Source organism: Argiope bruennichi, chromosome 11, assembly GCF_947563725.1.
Source record: "Argiope bruennichi chromosome 11, qqArgBrue1.1, whole genome shotgun sequence".
In the NCBI taxonomy this organism is placed as follows: domain Eukaryota; kingdom Metazoa; phylum Arthropoda; class Arachnida; order Araneae; family Araneidae; genus Argiope; species Argiope bruennichi.
In genome coordinates, this window is record NC_079161.1 from 33,803,520 (window position 1) to 33,827,266 (window position 23,747).

Sequence of the window (23,747 nt, forward strand, 5' to 3'; positions counted from 1 at the left end):
GTAAACAAAACAGTTGACTAAGTGTGAAGAAGAGCTACTTCCGCATTTCGAAGACGTTTGGAAACTTGCCAAATTTCTTGCACTTTTTCTTTAATTCGGAAAGATTTCATTCAACTTTTATTTGTGACATTATGGCGCAAAGGAAACGCGCCTGTGTAAGAATTTACCGACACTGTGAATCAGTGCAGTAAATTAATTTTTAGATAAAATGTGGCTGCAATGCTCATGGAATGATTCGACGAATCCTGGAGCTATCATCATTAGAGCTATGTTGGAATGCTCAGAATCTTTAAGGGAAAAAAGCGTCGTAATTACATTATACAACTTATTCTGTTGGACCATACTATTTCGTTTACCCTTTCTTATATTTTTAATTTGTCTATATATATATATTGTCAATCTATATTTCTTTAAATCAGAAGGTTTTACTCCCCTCAACTTATCCGTATACATCCCCCCCCCAAAAAAAAGTGTTTTATATGTAATTCAAAATATAAAAATAAGGATTTGCGTTTTTTTTTACTTTCTCGTAAAGTATAAAAAAAGTATAATAATCGTCAAAAAAATTCGAGCTCGAGAATTTAATGAATCTCCTCATTTTAGATCTTCCTTACTTCGAAAAGCACATTTTTGAAAAATGTCCGTCTGTCTGTAACAAAGATAACTCAAAAATGATTTGATCTCGACGGATGAAATTTAGTAAACGGTCTTTATACCAAATTTGCAGATTTCTATCAAATTTTGAGCAAAATCCGCTTCAAGGAAGTCTGTCTGTCCGGCTGTTCGAATATAATTGAACCCGATAACTACAAAGCGAAGTGTCATAGATGGATAAAATTGGATGCACAGAATTAACATTTATAGTCTAGATACTTATCAGATTTTGAGTCAAATCCGTCGAAGGATTGACCGTCTGTCGGTCTGTACTTTTAGAAACATGTAAACAGGACATCTCAAAGTCGCAATGACTTAAATATATCAAATTTGATGCCTGATTTTGTGTCAAATTTTTATTTCAATCAGTTGGGAAAAACTCATCGAAAACACAGATTCGATTTTCGGGTATTATTAACTTCCTGCCAGGTATTAATCGCCAAATAACTCGCCAAGCATCACACAATTGATTCAGTAAGAATGCTGAATTCAAGATCCAAAGATGAATATTTCGTAGCTATTGTACGCCAGGACCAGGCAAGGCGTTCTCTGGAATAACACCTTTATTAGAGAGTATACGAGAAAGGTTTAGGGAGACCATACCCGCTGGCGTGCTTCCATGATTGAATAAATGAAGATGAAGTACTGAATACACATATCGGATTTAATTTGTCTATCGTGTTTCTTTTTTTGTATTATCATATTCACAAACACGCGAATGAGCGACAGACAATGAACTTGGTCTGGAATTAGACAAAGAATTACAATTTTGGTGACAATGCTATATGCCAAATTTTAATCATTCGAGTTTCTGCTTTTAAATTAGCGCATTCACTTGCTTTAAGACAAATGGATAGAACGCCTTCTTGTAAAGAGTTTCTTCTTGTACAATCATTATAAAACTTCTTAACTTTTGTTGTAAAGATTACATACCAAAGTTTATTCACTTAACATTTCCCTCTTTTAAGTCATTGTGTTCACAGACTGACGGAAATAATTCCAAAAATATTTTAATAGGATAAAGCTTATAGATTGTCATAAAAGTTGCAAATTTTGTCATGCCGCATATAAGAATGAAAAGTAAGCGAAACACTCTATAGAGCAGATTATTGGGCTTAGAGATGCCAAATTTGACAGGAAGTTATTTCTTGGGTAGTGAATATTTGCTAAACTATTTATATTAATTTTATTATCTTTGATGCTAATTATATTATATTTAATTTTTTTGTTTCTAATATTATTTTATATTCTTTATATTAGGTTCTTAATTAAAAATTAATTGAAATTATTTTCGAAAAATATTATTATTGAAACTCAAAAATTTGACTTTTATGCGATATTATTTTTATTTTTGTACTTTTTTCCTTTATTGTAATAAAATTTTTAAAATGTTTCCTCAGTAAATTTGACAACATTGCTTTCCATTATTTAAGTAACTACCTTTATACAAATACTTTTTGAACAGCTGCAAATACAATTATAATGCACATGTTGTTGTTGCCATTATTAAGAGTAAAATTTTATTTAGATATTTAGGCTGAGTTAGGAATTTTATGGCTTTAATCAGTAAGCATTACGGAAGTTCTCTTTTTCTATAAAATAAAGATTTAGTTTTACATTCATTATATTTTGATTGATTAATTGATTTATTTTATGTTAATATTTTTATTAAGTTAATGATTAAATATTTTTTTATTTTTTTATTTATCCAATTTGATCATACTACGAAATATCCACGTTTATACACAATATTATTACAGCTGAGGTTCGATGTTTACAAATATTATAATAAATTAGCGAATGCAATGAAACATATAATATCCTGACCAATTATACTTGAAAAAATCGTAATATTATCATAATATTTTATCATTAACAGAATATGTATTTTTAAATATAATTTTATAATAATAAAATATAAATAATATAATAATATATAATTTTTAATATAAATTTATTAATTCAATAACTTGGAAAATAAAGTTTTTTAATCAACCTGTTGGTGGTCTCCTCTCAGCCTGGCTGCTTATTTGGGAATCCACCACAGCATTGTAGAGGAATGGATTATACTAATGATGCTGCCCATGTGACCAAGGGAAATCACATAGAGCCATTATTTCATACACAAACGGAGCTTTAAGTTTCATTCTTTATTATGTTCAAATTTCCTTTCCTGTCTTTGTTTGAAAGTAAGTTATACTTGTTGTAATCTATGAAATTGTTTTCAATATGGTTCATTGGTATGAAATTTTAATTTATTTTTAAAAGATGTAAGTATTTGAGGATTTTTTTCAGTTTGCTTTTTTAATTAATAAAAGATAATACTACCCTTGATCTTCTCTTCACTTTCTGTATATCAATAATACCTATTTTAATATTTTTTTCTATAATTCTATAAAAGGATTTCAATTATAATATGTTAAAAATTTATCATTAATGGTATGGCTTTTGGTTCTAATTACAATATGGTTCCTCTTATTTCAAACAGAAATTTGTGATGATAATATTCAATGAAAGTGATTCGGCTACTTTCCAAATTTTCTTGAAAATTCCAATATTATTGTATTTTATTTCAACTAAGTATAGAATGCCATGATAAACGAACATGATTTCATGATTTCAACATTTCATTTTGATTTTTGATGATTTTTATTTATATCACTAAAATTAATTCGAATGCAAATTTTAAAAAATCACAAAATATCCAAAAGGTTGTCACAAATTTTTTGAAACTTCATCTGTAATATAATGAGATAGTACAGAATAATAATTTAATAAAAATCAGCACAGGAAAGCAGCATTCTCCCGAAAATTTCTCGGATACTCTCTGAAAAAAAAGTTTCAAAAATATCCAAAAGAAACTGTAATAAATTTTTTGAACCCAACCTATAATGCAATTAATAGTAATCCAAGCCAACTGAAGTGGTCTTTCCTAAACTTCATCGCACACACTATTAACCGAATATCATTGGTGAACAATAGTTACGAGAGAGCCATGGCGGATGTTCTTGATGATTATTCGCTGAGATGCGTTTATTACACAAGTAAGAAAACTGAATATATATATTGAACGTTCTTCTTCCAACCGACTAAAATCAAAACTTGCCACAAAGCAACAATTTTAGTCAAAAATGGGCATGCCAGATTCCATACATTTAAGTCTTTACTTTTTTGAGTTATCGGATTTGTATGCCTCTTAAAGTAGAGATCGACAGATGGACAACCCCTGGGTTATAAATTTAATATATATTTATATTTTAGATGGTACACCTGTGCTTTTTTATTTAAACCCCTTCCTTTTGCAGTTATTGCGTTATATTCGGTTTGCTGGACAAATACACATCCTTGAATGGATGGATTGCTTTGAAATGTTGATAAAAATCTACAATTTTGTTTTAGATACCAAATTTCACACATGTCATTCAAGGAATTTCTACGTTATTGAGTTCAAAGACTGATAGGCGTAACTCCAAAAATGTGTTTTTTGGACTCGGTTAGATGTGAAACATGGAGTTCCATTAAAATCTCGAGGATGGATTTTATGATGATTACAATATTTTCTCTTTGCGTACGAGAAAGTAAAAAAACTAATAAATCTTGAAGGAAGACGATCCTCAAAGTAATGCGGCCATTAGTAACCTTGTATCACAACAACTAGTTTTATGAAATCTCTTTCTATTCATGCAAGAACTATAAAAGTTTTGAGAAAATCTATCCATGTTATTAAAGAGCACCGAGAATTCTATGAGATACTGTAACAGATTGTTTTTCTTCACTTTGATATCTATATGAAAGAAACGATGAACGTATGAGATTAAAATGACTGAAAAAGGGTAAAGGAAAAAAGCAAGCATGGATTTTCTCACCGACTGGAAAGGTTATTTATTAAACTCGCCAAACTGATATATAATATTCTTAATTCCCCTTTCACGATAGATAGTTAAAAATTAAAATTAATTTTGAAACCGCCAAATGATCCTAATAGTAACACTGGCCGTTTTATCCTCAGAAACCATATATGATATTTGCCCATTTATTTTAACAATATGATACCTTCTTCTTATATAATTTGTTTTAAATTTTGTATTTCGGAAATGAGACCAAAACCAGTGGGAGAAGTCTACCAAATCTTTCTCGCATACGCTCCAATAAAGAAGCTATTCCCTCCGCATAAAATTGTAATCCTTCGGTAAGGCTGCCAACGACTTGCTTGCCCTTGCCCAAAAATAGTTAAAAAGATTGATCTTTGGCGTAAATTTGGCATTTTTACTGAATCTATCATTAGTTCAGTGGATATTTTTTGGCGATGTATTCCTGACATGTGGTTAACAATATCCGAAAATCTAATTGGGGTTTTAGAAGCATTTTCCCCCCAACCGATTGAAACCACAATTTGGCACAAAACTACAATTGTAGGCACAAAATCACATATAAATTCTTTTATATATATTTGAGATGTTGCGCGTTTTAGTTATGGCATTTACATGCTTCTGAAAGTATAGATCGACAGACGGTCACCCCTTTTACTGATTTGGCTCCAAATTTCGAAAGATATCTGCGCTTGAGATAATAAATTTGTTGATAAAATTTTATCCATCCAGCTCTTTTCATTTTGTAATTATTGTGTTAAGTTTGTTTGTTTTTACAGCTGGACGGACTGATTTTTTTTAATGCATTTCGCCCAAAATTTGCAATTTGATGTAAAGATCATTACCAAATTTCACCTGTCTAGCGTTTCTGAGTCATCGTGTTCACATAAAGTCAGATATACAAATAGACCGAGCCAGACAGGCATAATGCCAAAAATGTGTCTTTCAAACATAGGGTTGCTCAAACGGGGAATTTCTTCAATAACTCAAGTTTGTTTATAATACTTTCCCTATATTTTATACACTAAAAAGGAAAAAGAGGCACATAAAACTTTGGGGTAAAATTAAAATTATCTGTGGCACCAAATTATTGAAATCATGTGAGAAAGGCATACATTAGTTAATGCAAGATGAAAATGCTATACTTAAAAGTAGGTAATTATAATTAATTAAATACAAGCATAGTTTATCCAATTTTCTTTGGCTAGACAATTCAAAGAAATATAGAAAAATTAGTAATCGCACTGGATTTGATATATCGAAAAACATTTTACAATAAAAAGAACTTATTTCAAGATGAAATATAAATTTTTTTTATTAATATATTTTTTTTATGCTGAAATATCTACTGGACTTTATCTTAATCTATGACAGAAATTCTAAAGTAGACATCGTAATGTTGAACCACCGTCAAATGATGAGGTAGTCGCCTGAGCTGGCACCCCCCTCTTGACACTACGCTACACCAGCGGCATAACGTTTGGCCCTGACGGCTTTAACGTTCAACGGGCCCCCTTATACGACACTTCTTCGGTGTAATCGAGTCTCGAACCTGAAACCCTACGGCTCACGAGCCGAGACCCTACCACCAGGCCATTGCGACCCTTAAAAAATGGAAGAAAAAACAAAGTCATCTAATCTACGAAACCTATGGAGTAATTCCCTGATAGGCAGAAAGACAAAGTTAAATTGTAACAAAAATTATCGGCATAAAATATTTGAGTGTATAAAATATAATCGAAATTAGCTAATAAGTTTTTTTAAAAAAAAAATTAAGTTATATTAACGAATTTCTTTTGAAGTAACACTAGGACTATTTTTCCACGGATATCGCAATTTTGAACCGTGGTTAGATGACGAGGATGAAGCCTGAGCTGATATCAACCTCTCCAAGTTTCTGCACCTACTCCAGCAAGAGGATATTTGTCTCTGATGGAGTTAATATCCACGAGACCAGCTTATACGATTATATCGCTCATACAGCTTATTATTTGGAGAATTAGGTACGGATCTAATGATAATGCTTAGCTCCATTTAATATCAATCATGTCGCTGCTTTTTTTTGTTTTGTTTTCAGTTAATGTATTCTCTTTCAAATAGATGTAGAGATAAATCGTTTTTAAATAATCAAATTTTTTTCTTCTTCTAAAACGTTTAAAGCTAGTTGAAACTTTGATTGATATGTTCAAGAAATTATATTTCCAAAAAGTATTAAGTATACAAAATGTAAATAATGATATTTTTAGTCATAATAACATAATAGTCATTGAATTAATAAATTATAATCAAATTCCTCCCCTCCCCCTTATAAGAAATAAACTTTCATTCCATTAATTTTCCGAATCGATTCTAGTCCGTATTATTTATCTGAGTAATTTTGCTACATATTTAATCACGCCTTTTGTTTCATAGGTCTAAATTTTTGTTAATGTGTCAGTATGAAAATTAATTGCAATTTTGTTTGCGTAATAACAGCTAGAATAATAAAGTTCAGATTTGGAAGCAAATAATTAAAGGAACACAATAACATAACATAAACATCAAAGAAGTCTGTACGATAGAATTTTATTCGAATGTTTCAAATTCGAATTCCTTATTAATTCTAATTTTCCTCTGATTCCTGAAATTTTCGACTAAGATCATTATAAAACGTAATCTGGGATTCCAATTCGTTTTGATTAATTCTAAGTTAAAACTGAAAATTGTGAAAATTAATTTGAATTCTGATTTTTTTTCCTTTAATTAATTTCATTTTTAGTCAGTGATGAAAAATAAATAATTTTTAAAGTCTAATTTAATCCAGAATTTTACAACTACACAAGGTGCCCAAAAAAATAAAAGCATTTAAAAATATTTAACTTTCTAAAAACTTTTAAATACTTTTCCTTAAAATCACTCATTTATTAGGAATATTAATCTTAAAATTATTTTGAAATTTAGTAAAAATTGTTGTTACATTAATATTTATTAAAATTACTTTCTGTTTATTTATTAATTATGTACTATTTTTTACATGTATTACATATTAAAAAGAAATCTTCGGGTAAGATATATTGATTAAAAATTCCTATTTACTATTAGGAATTTTTATTATTATTCTTTTTATAATTTAATTTGAATTTTTGGAAAAATCGAATTTTTTCTATAGAACTGGCAGTGCCGAATTTGAAGAAAGAAAATCAATTTTACCTAGCCAATAAATAAAAACTCAAAGTTAAAACTGTAACTAAGATCATTTCAAATTATTAAATTTTTAAATTAGTTAACATAGCAAAATGAAATTTTAAAATCAATTATAAAACAGTAAAATATAGATTATGAATTCTATTGTCAATTCAACTGCAGAAATTTTGATTCAGATTAAAACTGGACTCTATAAAATATGAAGACCTTAACTTCAACTAACTTCTGGAATCAACCAATCGGGAAAATGAACTCATCCGGATCAAGCGTCATCAATGGACTTACCTGTTGCCCCCTTGTGTACGGCAAGCAGTGCGATTGCGCAGAGAAATCGGAGTGTCCTTCCTTTCCCTAACAACATGACTCTTCCGACTGTCGGAGTTGGATAGCGGTGACTTCACCCATCAAGGGGTGGTGACGTCACCCAGAGTCAATTGGATGATTCCCTTTCTTTTCACTGAGAAACTTTTTTTTCTTCGTTTCTTTTCTCTCAGATAAACTAACTTTTTCTGCCTCTGAGTATGTTCTTTTCTTGATTTTTTTTTTATTTTAACAGTTGGCGCTGAAAAGATGAGAGCAATTCAGAATAAAGTTGGCTAAGGTTGGGGATTTTTTTCCCCCTCTATAGGTGGAGTGCTTTTTTTTTTTTTTTTTTTTTTTTGTATATATTGGTAATCTTTTTGCAGCCAATAGAGATATTTGAGGATGGTTTTATTCTACGCAAACAGAAGAGGCCTGAGGAAAAGCGGATAAAATGTATTAGTATGAGACGTTTTAAAGTCACTAAAGACAGTTTTTCCTAGCAACAAAATAATATTAGGGCGTCCCTTAAGTTTCCTATTTCTAATATGAAATGAATACAAAATATTTACTGTTTAAGATATTATTTATTTTGTTATAGAAGAACCCTTTTGCTGTATTACCTTCTTCCATCTCTCTGGAAGCCTCAGTATGCCTTCTATCCAAAATCGTTGTGTTTTGGGAAAGAAATAATCCTCCAGGTGCGCTTTTATTCCCTGATGAATTTAAAGCGCTTATCGCGAAGAGAATTTTTTAAGGACAGATAGAAGTATTAATCAGATGGAGCGAGATCTGGAGAGTATGCAGGATGCGGTAGAACAGTCCAATCAAACTATAAGAACTTCTCTCTTACGACTAATGCAATATGTGGTCTCGCATTGTCATGATGAAAAACATCGCCTTGTCGGTTCATTCATTATGGGCGTTTTTTTTTTTTTTTTTTTTTTTTTTTTTTTTGCTATGGCAGCTTTTAATTGATCCAGTTGCTGACAGTATTTCGTAGAATGTATTTTTTTACCTTGAGAAAAGAGCTCATAGAAAATTATGCCTTCCCAATTCGACCAAACGAGCAAAAGAACTTTTTTCAGGTGTAGTCCTGGCACAAACGAAAAGTACTGTAAAAGATCTCTGATACGACTGAAACCGATGGCATAGACGACTAATAGATAAGTCAGCATGTTTGCACAAGCAGAGCCAGATAAGGCTATTCGAGCGCGATGAGAAAGAAACTTTTGGGATACCCTAATAATTTAGGCTATGCCTATTTTTTCTTGACATAGCGAAATCTGTCTAAAGAAATCACTTCAATTCTAAAAAAAAAAAAAAAAAAAAAAATGGTCTTTTAAAATTAAAATTTAATATTTATGAATTTTGATATTTGTTTGAAGAAAAACATGAGATGACATTTTAATTTATTTTTAAAAGATATAAGTATTTGAGGATTTTTTTCAGTTTACTTTTTTAATTAATAAAAGATAATACTACCCTTGCTCTTCTCTTCACTTTCTGTAGATCAATCATACCTATTTTGACAATCTTTCTATAATTCTATAAAAAGATTTCAATTATAATATGTTAAAAAATTATTATTAATTATCATTCTGCTATGTACGGACAGCAAGTTTTGATTTATATAAGTACGCACAACTGGTATCTAGAGTAAATGAATTCAAGATACTACTTTTGCGTATCAGAAATTATTTGTACAATTCCTGAACACAGCATTTATTATTTCTAGAGAATTATTTTAAATAATTTTGGAATCCTTATTCCATTTATATTACAATTCAAGTTTTAAATAGTCTTAAAAAACTTCAATAATAACATCAAAAAATGTATTATTAATTATCACTCTGTGACATACTGAAAACAAGTCTTGATCCACACTCCTGATGGCATAAAATGCTAAATAATATTGTACAATAACATATTATATCATTCAATATTTCACAGTGTTATACAATATTGAGAATATTGTTAAATATCATATAATATTGTACAATATATGTGTGCTACTGGGGACAAATGCGTACAGCTAGTATCTAGAGTAAATGAATTTATTTACACTTTGCAAATGAAGCTTTTTGCCCAATTCCTAACACATGGTGCGCAATATCTAGAAAATTATTTTGAATGATAAAAAAATCAAATTTGAAATATTTATTCTATCTATATTCAAATTTTAAATAGTCTAAAAAGGATTTCAATAAAAGCCTAAAAAAAAATTATAATTATCATTCTGTGACATACTGAAAATAAGCTACAAATATGTACAGCTAGTATCAAAAGCTCATTTACACTCTGTAAATGAAACTTTTTTTCCCAGTTCCTAACACATGGTGCACAATATCTAGAGAATTATTTTGAATGACAATATATATATTCTATCTATATTCAAATTTTAAATAGTCCAAAAAGGACTTCAATGAAAACCTAAAATAAATGTATTATTATCACTTTGTGATATACTGAAAACAAGCTTTGAGCCCCACAAATACGTACAGCCAGTATCAAAAGTAAATGAATTCATTTACACGCTGTAAATGAAACTTTTTACCCGATTCCTAAAACATGGTGCACAATATCTAAAAAATTATTTTGAATGACAAAAAAGAAAACCATTTTGACAACCTTATTCTATTTATATTACTTTTCAAATTTTGAATAGTCTAAAAAAGATTTCAGATGTAATATCAAAAAATTATCATTAATTATCATTTTGCATCGTACTGAGAACAGGATTTGGCCTATACAAATATGTGCAGCTAGTATCTATAGTAGATTAATGCATTTACATTATGCATACGAAACCTTTTGTAAAGTTTCCAACACATGATTCATGATATCTAAAGAATTATTTTAAATGACAAGCACACACACATACACATTTTGGAATCCTTATTCCATCTATATTATTATTCAAGCTTTGAATAATCCCTGATTTGGTGACAGCTTCATAACTAAATGTCTCAGAAGCTTTATCAAAGGCAATATTTCCAGCTTTGGTAAGTTTGACAAATTCTTTTTATTGCAATTAGAAGATTAATCGTTAAATCATCTTAGATGACTAATTGTTAAATAATCTCCCCCCCCCCCTCCCAAATCTTTCTCATTATTCTGCGAGGAGCCTCGGCTTCGAAACTGCAGAGTTTCAGGTTCGAGACCCAATTCCACTGAAGAACCATCGTGTATGGTGCACGTCCTGGTAATTTTTCAATTAAGAAGCTAGTTTTCTCTTCAGAAATAGTTGTTGTCTTTAAAAACTTTATTTAATGTTTATTTATAAAAACATATATAAAGTTTACGCTACTTTAAATATGCAGATAATCCCTTGTACGCATTTTATTTTCAAAATCGTCTAACAGACTTTATTATGTTTAAAATAGAACTGTTAGTTTACATATACGACGGAAGACAGAACTGTAAGATTAAGTCGCTAGGAGTTTTTTTCTCTTGACTCTACATCTCCAGACTATCTGCAGATTTGGCGTTTATGTCAGACATTTTTGCTGAAAAAGTTTTTATATCATCTTACAATTTCAGGATGTAAAATGACTATGTTACGTGCTCACATCTTATATTTTACTTTTATAACAGAAAATAGAGGTCGATATTATTAATCTGCAGATACGATGATCTCAAAACATATGAAGTAATGTCTGCCATTTTACTCAAACTACTAGAATTCCAAACAGAAATTAATGCACAATGTTGCCATACAAGAAAACTAAAAACTATATACAGAAATAAAAAATATGATACTAAAGGAAGATAATATATCACATAGAGAGCCAATAATTTAAAATCACTTGTTTGTAGTATAAATTTAGAATAAAAGTTGATAAAGCCATATTAGAACGTAGCAGGCTATGCGCTATAGGCAATTCAACTTGATAAAATTTACAAAGAACGAATACGTGCCTTTATAACACCACAAAATTTTATATTAAAAATTACATATTTAATTAGATTATGGCTATATCACTTCACTTCATCATTTCTTTCCTCTTCCCTTTCAGACAGGTTTTTAAATGCTTTGCTTCTATGCGAAGTATTGTGGTAGTTTAGTAGAACCGTGAACTGTTTTTATTCTTTTTCGCTTGTTTCTCATAATAGTTTTAATTAAATATACACATTTTAATAAAGCTCTTTTTATTATCCTTTATTTCATCTTTCGTTTCTAACAGTTTTCGAGAATTGTTGCTTTGAGGAGCATTGTGCAGTATTCAATAAATGATTCCTGGGAAAGAGGGTGCCGACTTATTGACCTAAAGAGGAGCAACAGTCCTCCAGTGACCTTTAAAAAGCCTCTCATTTCATTCAGTCAGACTCCTGATTAAAAGAAGATATGCCTCCAGGATAAAGCAGAGAGAAGCACTATGTGACTCTGCAGGTAATCTATGGGCCTGACTGCTTGAGAACACACAGTTGATCCGAGATTTTCCTAGAAGTGCAGCTGTGGCAATTTTCCGCCTTACTACAGGCCATGACTGTATGCTCGCGCACTTGTATTGATTTTTACATCAAGCAGTTAACAAGAAGAATGCAAGCCTGAAAGCATTATCATTTAAAAATGCAAGCATTGATTAAATGTATATCTAATTTGACAAAAGTCTGGAAATACCATTATATGCAAGTAAAAAATTTGAGTGGTGGATTATTAGAGCTATTAAAAGGAGCTAGATTTTTTCTTGCCATGTGCAGTCACGCTGATTTGTATTTTTTTACTAGAAAAAAATGCATGACAATAGTTTGAATATGGTGATTGATTTGATAATGATTTTTACATCAAACAGTTTACATGAAGAATGCAAGACTGAAAGCATCACCATATTAAAATGCCAGCATTGATTAAACGTGTATCAAATGTGACTAAGAATGGAAACACCATTAGGTGCAAGTGAATTTGAGTGGTGTATTATTAGAGCTACTATAAGGAGCAAGATTTTCTTCTTGCCATGCGCAGTCCCATCGAATTGTATTTTTTATTCTGGAAAAAAAGGCATAACAACAATTTAACTGGTTAAAGTTGAGCTGATTATCCGAAATACACCTCAACATTTGCACTTATGTAGTTTAATGTAGTTAATTCAGGAAAGAAATTCCAGTAAAAAAAATATAGATATCAAAAATATCGACAAACTCAGCTAGGAATATTAATAACTGTTGATGTCCCTGCCGATCTAATTAGATCTGGAGGAAATTTAAAAACAATGTTAGTTACTGTTAATTTTTTTCTTTATATTTGTTCGATATTCCTGTAGTTTTACTTAAATATAAATAAGAATAACTTCGAACAATTTCGTATTCTACATTATTATCCGAAAACTTTTGGACGGGTTATCAGGGAAAACTATTTCTTTCTTGATATGTCTTTGAACATAATTAGATTCTTACAAGTATAATAAGTACAATTAGGACATGTGAGTTAATGTGTTCTGTGAACGTGACAGAAAATTACTGTGATAGAAAATAAGGAAAAAAATTTACTATATTATTAAAGAATCAATTTATGATAAACAAAATAATACGAGGTAAATACAAATGCAAGTACTTCAGAATAAAAAAAGAAAAATAGAGACCAGTCTTATAAAAATGATTCACATGAGAGATATATGTTCTTTTAACAATATGTCAACTATGAGTTTTTCATCCGACAAATTGATTTATTCAATGAAAATAAATTGTTTTTTAAAACAATATGGTTAAAGCTAATTATAAAAAACTCTTATCAATGTTATCATACGAACACAATTAAGAAGTGCAAAATATGCAACATTTTCTTTGAAATGACACTACATTTTTTTATTGCTTAGCGAACAAAAGAAAATGAAAATATGCAAATATTACTATCCTTTTGTTGTTTTTCCTATATGTTAGTTATTGCGAAATACTCTGATATACTGATTATTTATTGCTTGCTTATCCGTCATTTTTTTTGATAAAATATCTCCAGCTATTTACAGGTCTATACATTAGAACATACAGTTATTACAGTCATTATGAAAATTTTTAAAAAAATATCCTGATATGATTCATTTGCAGTATATCTAATAATTACTTTTATGTGATAGTTTTCTTGGGGGAAAAAGTTTACTTTCTTAAGTGAGTTTTTTAATCAATCTTAAGCCTCAAAGCGCAAAATAGTAATTTTGTAGTACCAATCTGTCCTATGTTCCTTCAGATTTAAATTTGTAAGAAAATTACCCACTTAATTAACCCATCGGTTATGCTCAAAGTTCAGGGCATTATATGACGCCAGGCTTCTTATTAACCAAGATCTTGGAGATAGCCTTGCTACGCAAGGCGGGTGCTCCAGAAATTCCACCATTCCCACTTAATGAAGAAATGCGATTGCTAATTGAATTTATCTTTATTTAAAACTTGTGATGGAATGAAAATCATTACTATCCGCGCATTGGAAGTAAGAGGATCCATGTTTGCGGGAACGTTTCTTTTTTTATCACAAAACAAATATGAAAGACGTACGTTAACGCACGCACCTTAACAGAACAGCATCTCATCCCATTATAATAACAATCGCAAGGCACTGTGGGATGCGTATTTAATCAGACACTGCCTTCTATTATCCAAAAGAGAAGATAGAGTAATGCAACTACTACAAAACCTTTATTAATCATTTTCTGAATAACTTTATTTCTCTATGTTTTGTTGAAGCAATGTTACATTCAGCATTATTATTAAAAAATAAGAAAATGAAAATCAATAATTTCCACTTTTTAAGCTATTAAGTTTATATATATTTAAGATACTTTACGTTGCTGATGCTGATTTCTTGATATAGTATACAAATGCAGCGAAGAAACATCTGTGTGATTCCGGATGCTAGTATTTGGCGACGAGTTTCATGTGTTTGGACCATATCCCGCTCTCGTTATAATGTGTCAAAGGCAGCAAGCACTGTGTAGGTTTATGCTTCGAGTCCGTCAAGATGTATATGGAATACAAAATCAAGAATCAAGCCAATTGTTGTATCATTAAATGTTGATTACAAAATAAATGGGTTAGTTTCCGACACTAATAATATCTCTGCTTTTGACTAAGTGTTTTACTTAGCTGAACAAGACTAATAACTTTATTATGTTTAAAACTTTTTGGTCAGCTTTCTCAAATTTAATTCGTAAAAGAACAGTAATTTGAGTATTTATTTTACTGATGCATTTAAACGTTTGCATTAAAATGCTGCACGGCATGGATCGATTTTCGTTATCTGACTTAATAATTTTTTCTACCATTTATATTCTAACCATGTAAAAAACTGTTTGGATTTTAACTTTCATTGCTAAATATTTTTTGAAGCATATTCTTAAACTGCCCCTACATATTGTTTGCAATTTCGTCATGTTAGCTTTGTTCTAATTTCGTACATAATTCTACACATTTTTTAAAAAATATATATCTCAAGGAATGTTATCGTTTTTTAAAGTTATTTACAACACTAATTTATAGTACTTTTTCCTCTATTTAAATAATGAACTGTTTCTAAATTTTTCTAAAATAGTTTTAATTATAAATATAGATGTGTTTCGTGGAGGGAATAATTTTTACAAATATTATAAAAAGATACATGATCTGGAAAAAATTTAGCTTATATCCCATTTAAAGAGACAAATGAGATGGCGCCACCATCTATGTGAAATTACGCAAATTACCCGAATTATTTATAATATATTTAAAATTAGAATCTTAAGACATTTTAATAATTCGGCTGCTTTGACGTCGATTAAAATCAACGATAAAATTTCAAAAGTGTTGCATTATATTATTTATTTATTTTTTTAAGCAATTCCACTAAAAGATTCTGATAAAAAATTACCACTTCCTGCATATAGATGTCGCCACAGTTTTATTTACTATTTTGCATCGAAAGCTAAAGTTGGAATTAAATTTTCTTCCATTGCTGAAAATCGGTTAGAGTAATAATTTTATTTCTTATTAATTATTTATTATCGTTTTATACGTAGTCGCAAGTTTACATTTAATTTCTATATGAAAGGAAATTTATATTTCAAAGTTTATTCAAGTTCAAACCAAGTTTTTATTTGGTTTGAGTTTTTAAATAAACAATACATGAAAAAAGATTATTCTTTCTTAGGAAAACGAAATAAAAATGCAACAAGCAGCTAATTATTATTTAGCTTCTTGATTCTGCATCTTGTAACACGGATTAGTTATATTTAGTAATGGGTTCCTTTTTCGTTTTATGAAATTATGATACTATTTAGCAAAATACTAAATTTAATAAATTGCCAAATTATCAAAGAGAGTGAAACTAGTTTATAATTCTTTGATGCAATTTGTTAAATTTTGCTGCCTTTTAACGTACTACATTTAGAGAGAATAATATGTTCCCCTACCTTTCTGGATTTAAAAATCGAAATTGCTAATGATAAAACAATAGTTGGTATATACGATAAAAGGGATGATTTCAACTTTAAAATAACAAAACTATGTAACTACCATTCCAATCTAAACTCTAAAATTTTCAAAAATCTAATTTTCTCACAAGTTAACAGGATCAAAAGGGTTTGCAATAATAAAAATTCTTATATTGAAGCATCAAACAACCTCCTTAAAAATTTAATTAAAAATGAATTTCCTAGAAATTACTGTAATGTCAATTTTTTAATTAAACAAGGTATGGTTTGGGATTAATCCTTTGGCTTAAATAAAAATAGAACTTTCCTTGCATATTGGATTATTCAATAGATGGCGCTGGGAGCCTACATCTGTTTACATAATTTACCGCTAGTTTTTTAAAAACAGGGAATCACAATCAATAGTTTAAAGTTTTCTTGACTGTTAATGGTATGTACTGGCCTTTTCGTTTTTAATTTTTAATTTTAGTGCTATTTTTTGTTTTTATTGTTATTTTTGTTATTGTTTTTTTACTTTGTTGTGGTTAATTTCTTCTTATTTGTTGTTTTATATTTCCTTTCTGTTAAAATGGTATATCTCTTGAGCATAATTTCAGGGGATTTTCGGGTCACGAGGAATCATTTTTAGACAATGTCTGTTTTTCCTCACAGAAAAAATCCCTTTCTTTGAATCCCTGCCTGAGGGTGACCCTTGAAAAAGTCTTCAGGCCGGATTCTTTTTTTATATTTTTTATAATTTTTTGGTTTAATTTTTTTTTTCCTATTAACTTGATTCTAATACTTTTGTATCAATTCATCTGTGTTTTAGAAGTAGCTGCAATTGCGCTCTCTAAATACTATGAAGTTCTTTTTTGGTTTTAGTTTAAATAGGTAATAAATTTTAGTTGCGATTTCGAAACTGTTTTGTTTCGTTTTCATTTTAGTTTCGTTTTCAAACTTTTTCTTACTTTAGATTGGTTATATATATATATATATATATATATATATATATATATATATATATTGTGTGTGTGTGATTTTGGATGAGGACATACAATATATTTTGGGAAGAGGTGAATCTATGCACAGTGAAAAAACATCATTTTCACTTCTAATATAATGTACTAGATTTTCAAGAATGTTTAAAATTAGTCACGGTTCTAGAAAAGATTTTAAGAATTGGTATACATTCCTGCATCTGCAAGCCTTGTTTTCAAATTTTTTGAGGTGATTTCTTGAATATTTAACTCATTTAAAAGAAGAGCGTCCAAATTGTTTTGATTTATTGGCTATTAATTAATCATTTTCCTTGTGAATTAAAAGATTTCTTAATGCCAATTCACGGATGATCCTATGAAAGAAGTTTTACTTCTTCGGAGATTTGACAGGGAGACCAGTGAGGAAATTAAGAATCATTAAAAATTGTTTTGTATAGAATTTAAATTCTAAATTCATCTTTTGCAAGTTACTAAATCAATTTTTCCCCACTTGCCTTTATTTTCAGTCATTTCTTTTGATTTTTATCATCTGTTAGTTGATCAGAAATGATCAAGAAAAACATCAATATGTAGCAGTTGCATTTCTCCATCTTCTCTTTTGGATAATAGATTACGATAATAATTACGATGCCTGATTAGGTACGCATCCCATAGCGCATTGCCATTGTAATTATAATGAGGTGACATGCTGTTCCGTGTTTGTGTTTGTTTTGTGCAAAATGTGATCATTAAACAAATTTTCCCGAAAACATGCGTCCTCTTTCTTCCACTGCATGGATCATAATCATCTTCATTCCATCACAAATAGCGAGTAAAAAATTGATATAAAAATCAGAGCACGAATAAGACTATGACCCTAACTATATATGACTCGGTCATTAATTGCCATATGATGCCAAGATACATTAAATGCAATGGCAGGCGCGTTACAAGTAAAAGAAATGATAGAAGGGTCAATTTGTGTAAACTGCAGAGAAAAAGGTTACTTCGTAGCTTGGAGAGAATGCAAGACCCTGTCAACCACCATCAGAAACAATGAAAATGGAAGAATGAAAAAAATTCGCTCAAGTTTCCAAACCAAAAGCAAAAGCAGACAAAAGTAAGTCCCAAGCCCTAAGGAAATCTGAATGCTAAATTACAGAAGTAATTGGAAAGATGAGAGTGAAATTCCATTTCCATTAAAACTCCGATCAACGGAGACCTCCCTTCGCTTTCTGGTTTCCGCTCATTAAAAAAAAAAAAAAAAAAAAAAAAAAAAAACGACAATAAAGCATACTTTTAAAATTTTAGAATTTAACAAAAGATATCTTTCAGGAGTAAACAATATAACGGTGGCGATTTTAGACATGAAATCCGAGATGAGAAAAATAACAAAAAGGTCGAACTCAATAAATAATGCAGCGCGTTCGCGTTACGCCGACCAGATTCGGGACACCTCCGATTTGGCCGACTGCACCCGAATGAATGTCGAATTAAATTTTCATTCGCGCCCTTTTTCGCTCTTTGTTGTGGTCGCGTTGTTGCCAAGGCGACGAAGGTCGCCGCTCGCTGCTTTCAGTTCTTCGTCCAGTGCTGGGGCGCTTCTGATATGGATGAGCCACGGGGCCCCTCGATCACGTGCCCCTCATGCCGCATCAGCATTGTGCCCTCTCGGGCCCGCTCCATGTGCCCCTTTTGTGGGAGTTTTTACAACAGAGCAGCAGACAACGATGTTACTTTGAGAAGGCGGAATTCTGGGGATCCTGTAAGACTGCCGCAGCTGGTTGACAATGTAAGTTAATATCTTTTTCTTTTTTTTAAATTTTCAGTTTAGAAGCATCGAAATTTGAAATCCTTCGATATAACTTGAATAATTCTATAATTTTAAATTCCAATTTGTTGGAAATTTTAATATTTCTCTGGTCCCTGCAATTTTCCAAAAATAATTGCTCGCATATATTAGGAATTTTAATAATTAGACAGCGTATTTATATTCGTCGATCGAAAAACTACAATTCGTCAGCAACTCGAAATTTCCCTGGTTTTTTCAATTTTCAATTAAATACCTAGCATTGTTTTACTAGAAGTTCAGGCCATGGCGCTTAAAGAATCTATAAAGAAATACAACAGAAACTGAGTTATTCGGAAGTTTTTATTTTGAATTGGTTAGTAATTCGAATTTTTCTCGTGTCCTTTGAACTTATCAAAAGTAGCTGGACTTGTACTGATAAAAATTCCAGCCAAATTGCTAAGATAATAAATTCGAATTTTTCTCTGGCCTTTTCAGTTTCCACTTAACATAATTAGCATTGTTTTGCTAGAAATTCATGTCATGATATTTAAAGAATTTATACAGAAATAGAATAGAACTTATTCGAAAGTTTTTATTTCACCTTTGTTGATAATACAATTTTTGCCGTGTCTCTTGAATTTTCCAAACATAACTGTCCTTGTACTATAAATTCTATCCCTATTACTGAAATAATAAATTTGAAATTTTATATGGTCCTTTTAGTTTTCAGTTATTATTATTAGCATTTTTCGGCTAGAAGTTCAAATCCAGATACTTAAACAATTTCACAGAGATATAGTTACATGTGGTTACTTTAAAAACTTTTATATATGAATTTTTCTTTCGTCTTTTGAGTTTCTTAATTAAAATTGTTCTACAAGAGATTCATGTTTGAATATTTCAAAAATTTATAGAAATAATATCTGTAATACTAATTTATTTTGATTTATTGCAGCTGAAAATTAATTATTAATTCTTAATTCTGAATTGTTCTTAGTAGTCATAAAATCGCATATTTTCTGTCCTAAACAGCCATATGTAAATAATTGTTTAAAATCTTTAATTCTTACAAGGGATTTACGGCTACAGAAGGCAATAAAACATTTCTTCCATTAAAATAATTTTAAAAAAATATTAAATTTAATTGTTAATATTTTTTTAAAAAATGTCCGAAGTTTTATTGAGCTATTTTTGTATCCAAATTTATGTATGCTATTTATTTATCAATTTTGTATATTTTATATATTTAAAAATTACCCTAAAATTTATTAGAAAACTTTAATTATAATTGCTACTACTTTATTAGAATCACTTACAGTTTATTTATTAATTGAGGAACATTTATTTTTACGTTTGACGCACTGACTGTTTCACTCGAAAATTACTGTTTTAGTAAATTTGTGTGTTAAATAACTATATATTTACAGACAGTACAGTTCACAATACTTTTTTGTGTGGTTCTATTTTTTCTTTTTCTTTTTTCCCATCTTCACTTCCCTCCTATTATTTTTATGTACCTGGATAAGAATCACATAAAGAGAACATACTGAAATTGCTGAAAAGTTTTACTCTTATATCTTAGCCAAAGTCCACATTTTAGATCTCCCTGTGTCTAAAAATACTATTTTTGGAATTGCGCCTGACTGCGATAGTTTAAGGAATAACCGACTAGACATGGAAGAATTTGTTTGATCGTCACTTCACCATAACTGTGTTGTTGTTGTTGTTTCTAATGGCACTTGTCAGAGACAAGCCCCACTGATTTTAGAAGTCAGTGATTATAAGCCAAGGGTGCGCCTCTTTTTTTTCAGTAGCGCCATCTAGGGTTAAGAGTGTGACTTAGCTACACACACGTCACACCCCTTTTTATGGGGCTGACTTCATTCATGCACTTCCTTCACAGATCGTAATTTAGACCTAAATCAGAGAACGAGCACTCCTTATCAAGTAACTCCAGACGTAGTACTCTCGACAAGGAGGACTTTGTGACTATGGCCAGTTTATGTATACGCCATCCGCCACACACACGGAGAGTCTTTGGCCAGCGGAGCTCGAACTCGCAACCCAAGGGACGAACCCAACGAAATTGCCCTATCAACCAGGCTAACCCGGCCCTTCCACAACTGTAGGTTTGTGACAAATTCTGAATGAAAAAGTTAAAAGTTTTAAAGAAAGAGAGTCAAAAGAAAGTTTCTCTGCGCTTTGTTTAAGTTTGTGAATACGATAATTCGATGAGGCAACAAGCCAAATGTACAAAATTCCGCTAAACATTTTGTTTGTAGAATTGTGGATAAGCTTCCGATTTTGTGCCATATTCCTCAAAAGATTGATTATCTATTGATCTGTCTTTTTAAGTGCACGTGAGAGTCATGACTTTGAAGAAGAATAGTTCAGATGATCCCTTTATAGCATATAATATCATGCAGATCTTCGTCAAACTGTATATTTATCCGTTAATAAGACGCTTTTAACTTGACTGCCCTTGAGCGTGGTAACATGATTCCTCAATAACATAATGAACTAACTAAACGAAATTGTTATAAATTTGCTGTTGTGGTACAAAAATTTCAGGAAAAATTATTTTAATAATTGTAAGTTGAAATCTTGTTAAAATCTCTATCTCTCAAATTAATTATTATCTCTGCATGTTTTTTCCTCTTTTTTTATTGCTTTTCTCGGTAATTAAAAAATTTTTACACAGTTTTCTTTTCAGTTTTAATGCTTCTTATGTATCTATTTACTTTGGTTAGAGAAGCAGTTGGATACAACAAAATTACATGGAGCATTTGCTCGTATACTCACACCAATCATATATCTTCATCGAGTTCATTTTTGAACTTTTTCATACACTGCGAAATTAATAAATAAATGGATGGGTATTTGAAAATTTAGCATCTAATTTTCGGAAAGGAAGAAATAGCAAATCGGGGAATTAAAGTTCTGCAGAGTAGATATATTGTATCACTTCTTCATTAACAAAGAAACAGAAAAGTAAAATTATTTGCTAGATAATTAAAGAACTGTAGATGGTAGCAGAAAATTTATAAAACAAACTAACACGAATGATTTTTCCACGAATTTTCTTGTTTAACAATTAGATACAGCGTATTTTACGATTTTTAATATAGCAAAAAGAAAAAAAATTAAATTTGCACTTTTATGTGGGTTTTTTCATTTGATTGAAATCAAAATTTGACTTAGATCTAAAGTATTGGTGTCAAGACCATGCACTAAATTCAGTATAATTTTTGTATGAAGAAAAATAGACAGACCTTGTCAGACATTTATTCCTATGACGAATTTGGACCACACTTTTATGTACTATTAAAAATGCTAGATGTAAAAGGATTTGCTAAATTTCATCCATGTAGCTCTTTTCATTTTTGAATTATCTTGCTCGCATCACCACGGACGAAAGAATAGACAGACTTTACTTAGTTGAATTGAGTATAAAATTCGATATAAATCTTCAATTCTGGCATGAAAACCACATGCCAGCATTCAAGCCTAGATCACTCTGTTTTTACTTTTGTTGTATACATAGTATAGAGCAAGTAATGCAATCAACGAAAATATGTGAATTAGAGATTTTGACGAATCTTTGCGTTTCAGAGCTTCTAGAGTTCGAAGAGCACATTTTTGACACTATGGTAGTCAGTTTGACACTATGTTATTCAGTAACACTATGTTAGTTTGACACTGTCTGTGAGCCATCTAACTCAAAAACGCTTTGAGGTAGACATCTGAAATTTGGTATATGAAGTTATCACTAAATTTGTAGATTTTAATGAAATTTTGAACCAAATCCATTTGCAATAAGTTTGTCTGTATGGGTGTTTGAGTTCGAGTGATTTCAATAATTACTAAATGCGAAAGGTTTGGTAGATAAAATGGGACACCAGGTTTAACATCTAAAATATAGATACTTATTTTACAATATAGATACAAATTTTGAACCTAATTCGTTAAACGGATGACCGCCTATCGGTCTGCTCTTTCGCATGCGTGTAAAATGCAACAACTCATAAACGCAATGTCTAAAATCAATAAAAATCGATATATTATCTTGTGACCGCGATTGTATTTAATGTCAAATTTTGTGGCCAATTGAGCTGCAAAATACACAATCTCGCAGCAGTTCCCCTAAAAACCTAGATCCACATTAACGATCTATATTTCGCAATTCTCTTTCGTCAATGGCATGTAAGGTAATCGTGGCATTACCCAAGGTCCCCAATTTTATTCAGTGGAAGGGGAGAGGGTAAGAACTTTTTTTGAAGAATGTGCGGGAAAATTTTGGGGAGATGACTCCCGTCGGTTCAGATTCAAAGTCTGAAAACGAGAAGATTCATCAGAAGTTCAAGACTCTTTTTTATTTTTCAATTCCTACTATTAGTTCACACTCTCTCTATATACAGGGTGTTCATTAACTATTGGCGGGGTTTTCGTACCTCATAACTTTCGAATAAAAAATATTACGCAAAAACCGATTACGTATTCGTAAATTACAACTCAAAGAATTTTATTAATGATATTAAAGTGTAAAGCTTGCACAATTTGCACTTTGTAGGCATTCAGTTGAAGGTGATTATGT

At 30.4% G+C, this 23,747-nt stretch overlaps 2 protein-coding genes across 2 annotated transcripts in view; one reads left to right on the forward strand and one right to left on the reverse strand.

Moving 5' to 3' along the window:
• Positions 1 to 8,073, reverse strand: part of LOC129957214 (limbic system-associated membrane protein-like) — a 67,152-nt gene extending 59,079 nt beyond the window's left edge. The window contains exon 1 of the mRNA XM_056069436.1: positions 7,992 to 8,073. Coding sequence (XP_055925411.1) covers positions 7,992 to 8,067 — 76 coding nt within the window. The 5' untranslated portion in view covers positions 8,068 to 8,073. The remainder of the gene's footprint in view (positions 1 to 7,991) is intronic.
• Positions 8,074 to 18,970: 10,897 nt separating this feature from the next.
• The window catches only part of LOC129957212 (probable E3 ubiquitin-protein ligase HECTD2), a 74,858-nt gene continuing 70,081 nt past the window's right edge, over positions 18,971 to 23,747 (forward strand). The window contains exon 1 of the mRNA XM_056069435.1: positions 18,971 to 19,153. Within this exon, the coding sequence (XP_055925410.1) occupies positions 18,971 to 19,153 (183 nt within the window). The remainder of the gene's footprint in view (positions 19,154 to 23,747) is intronic.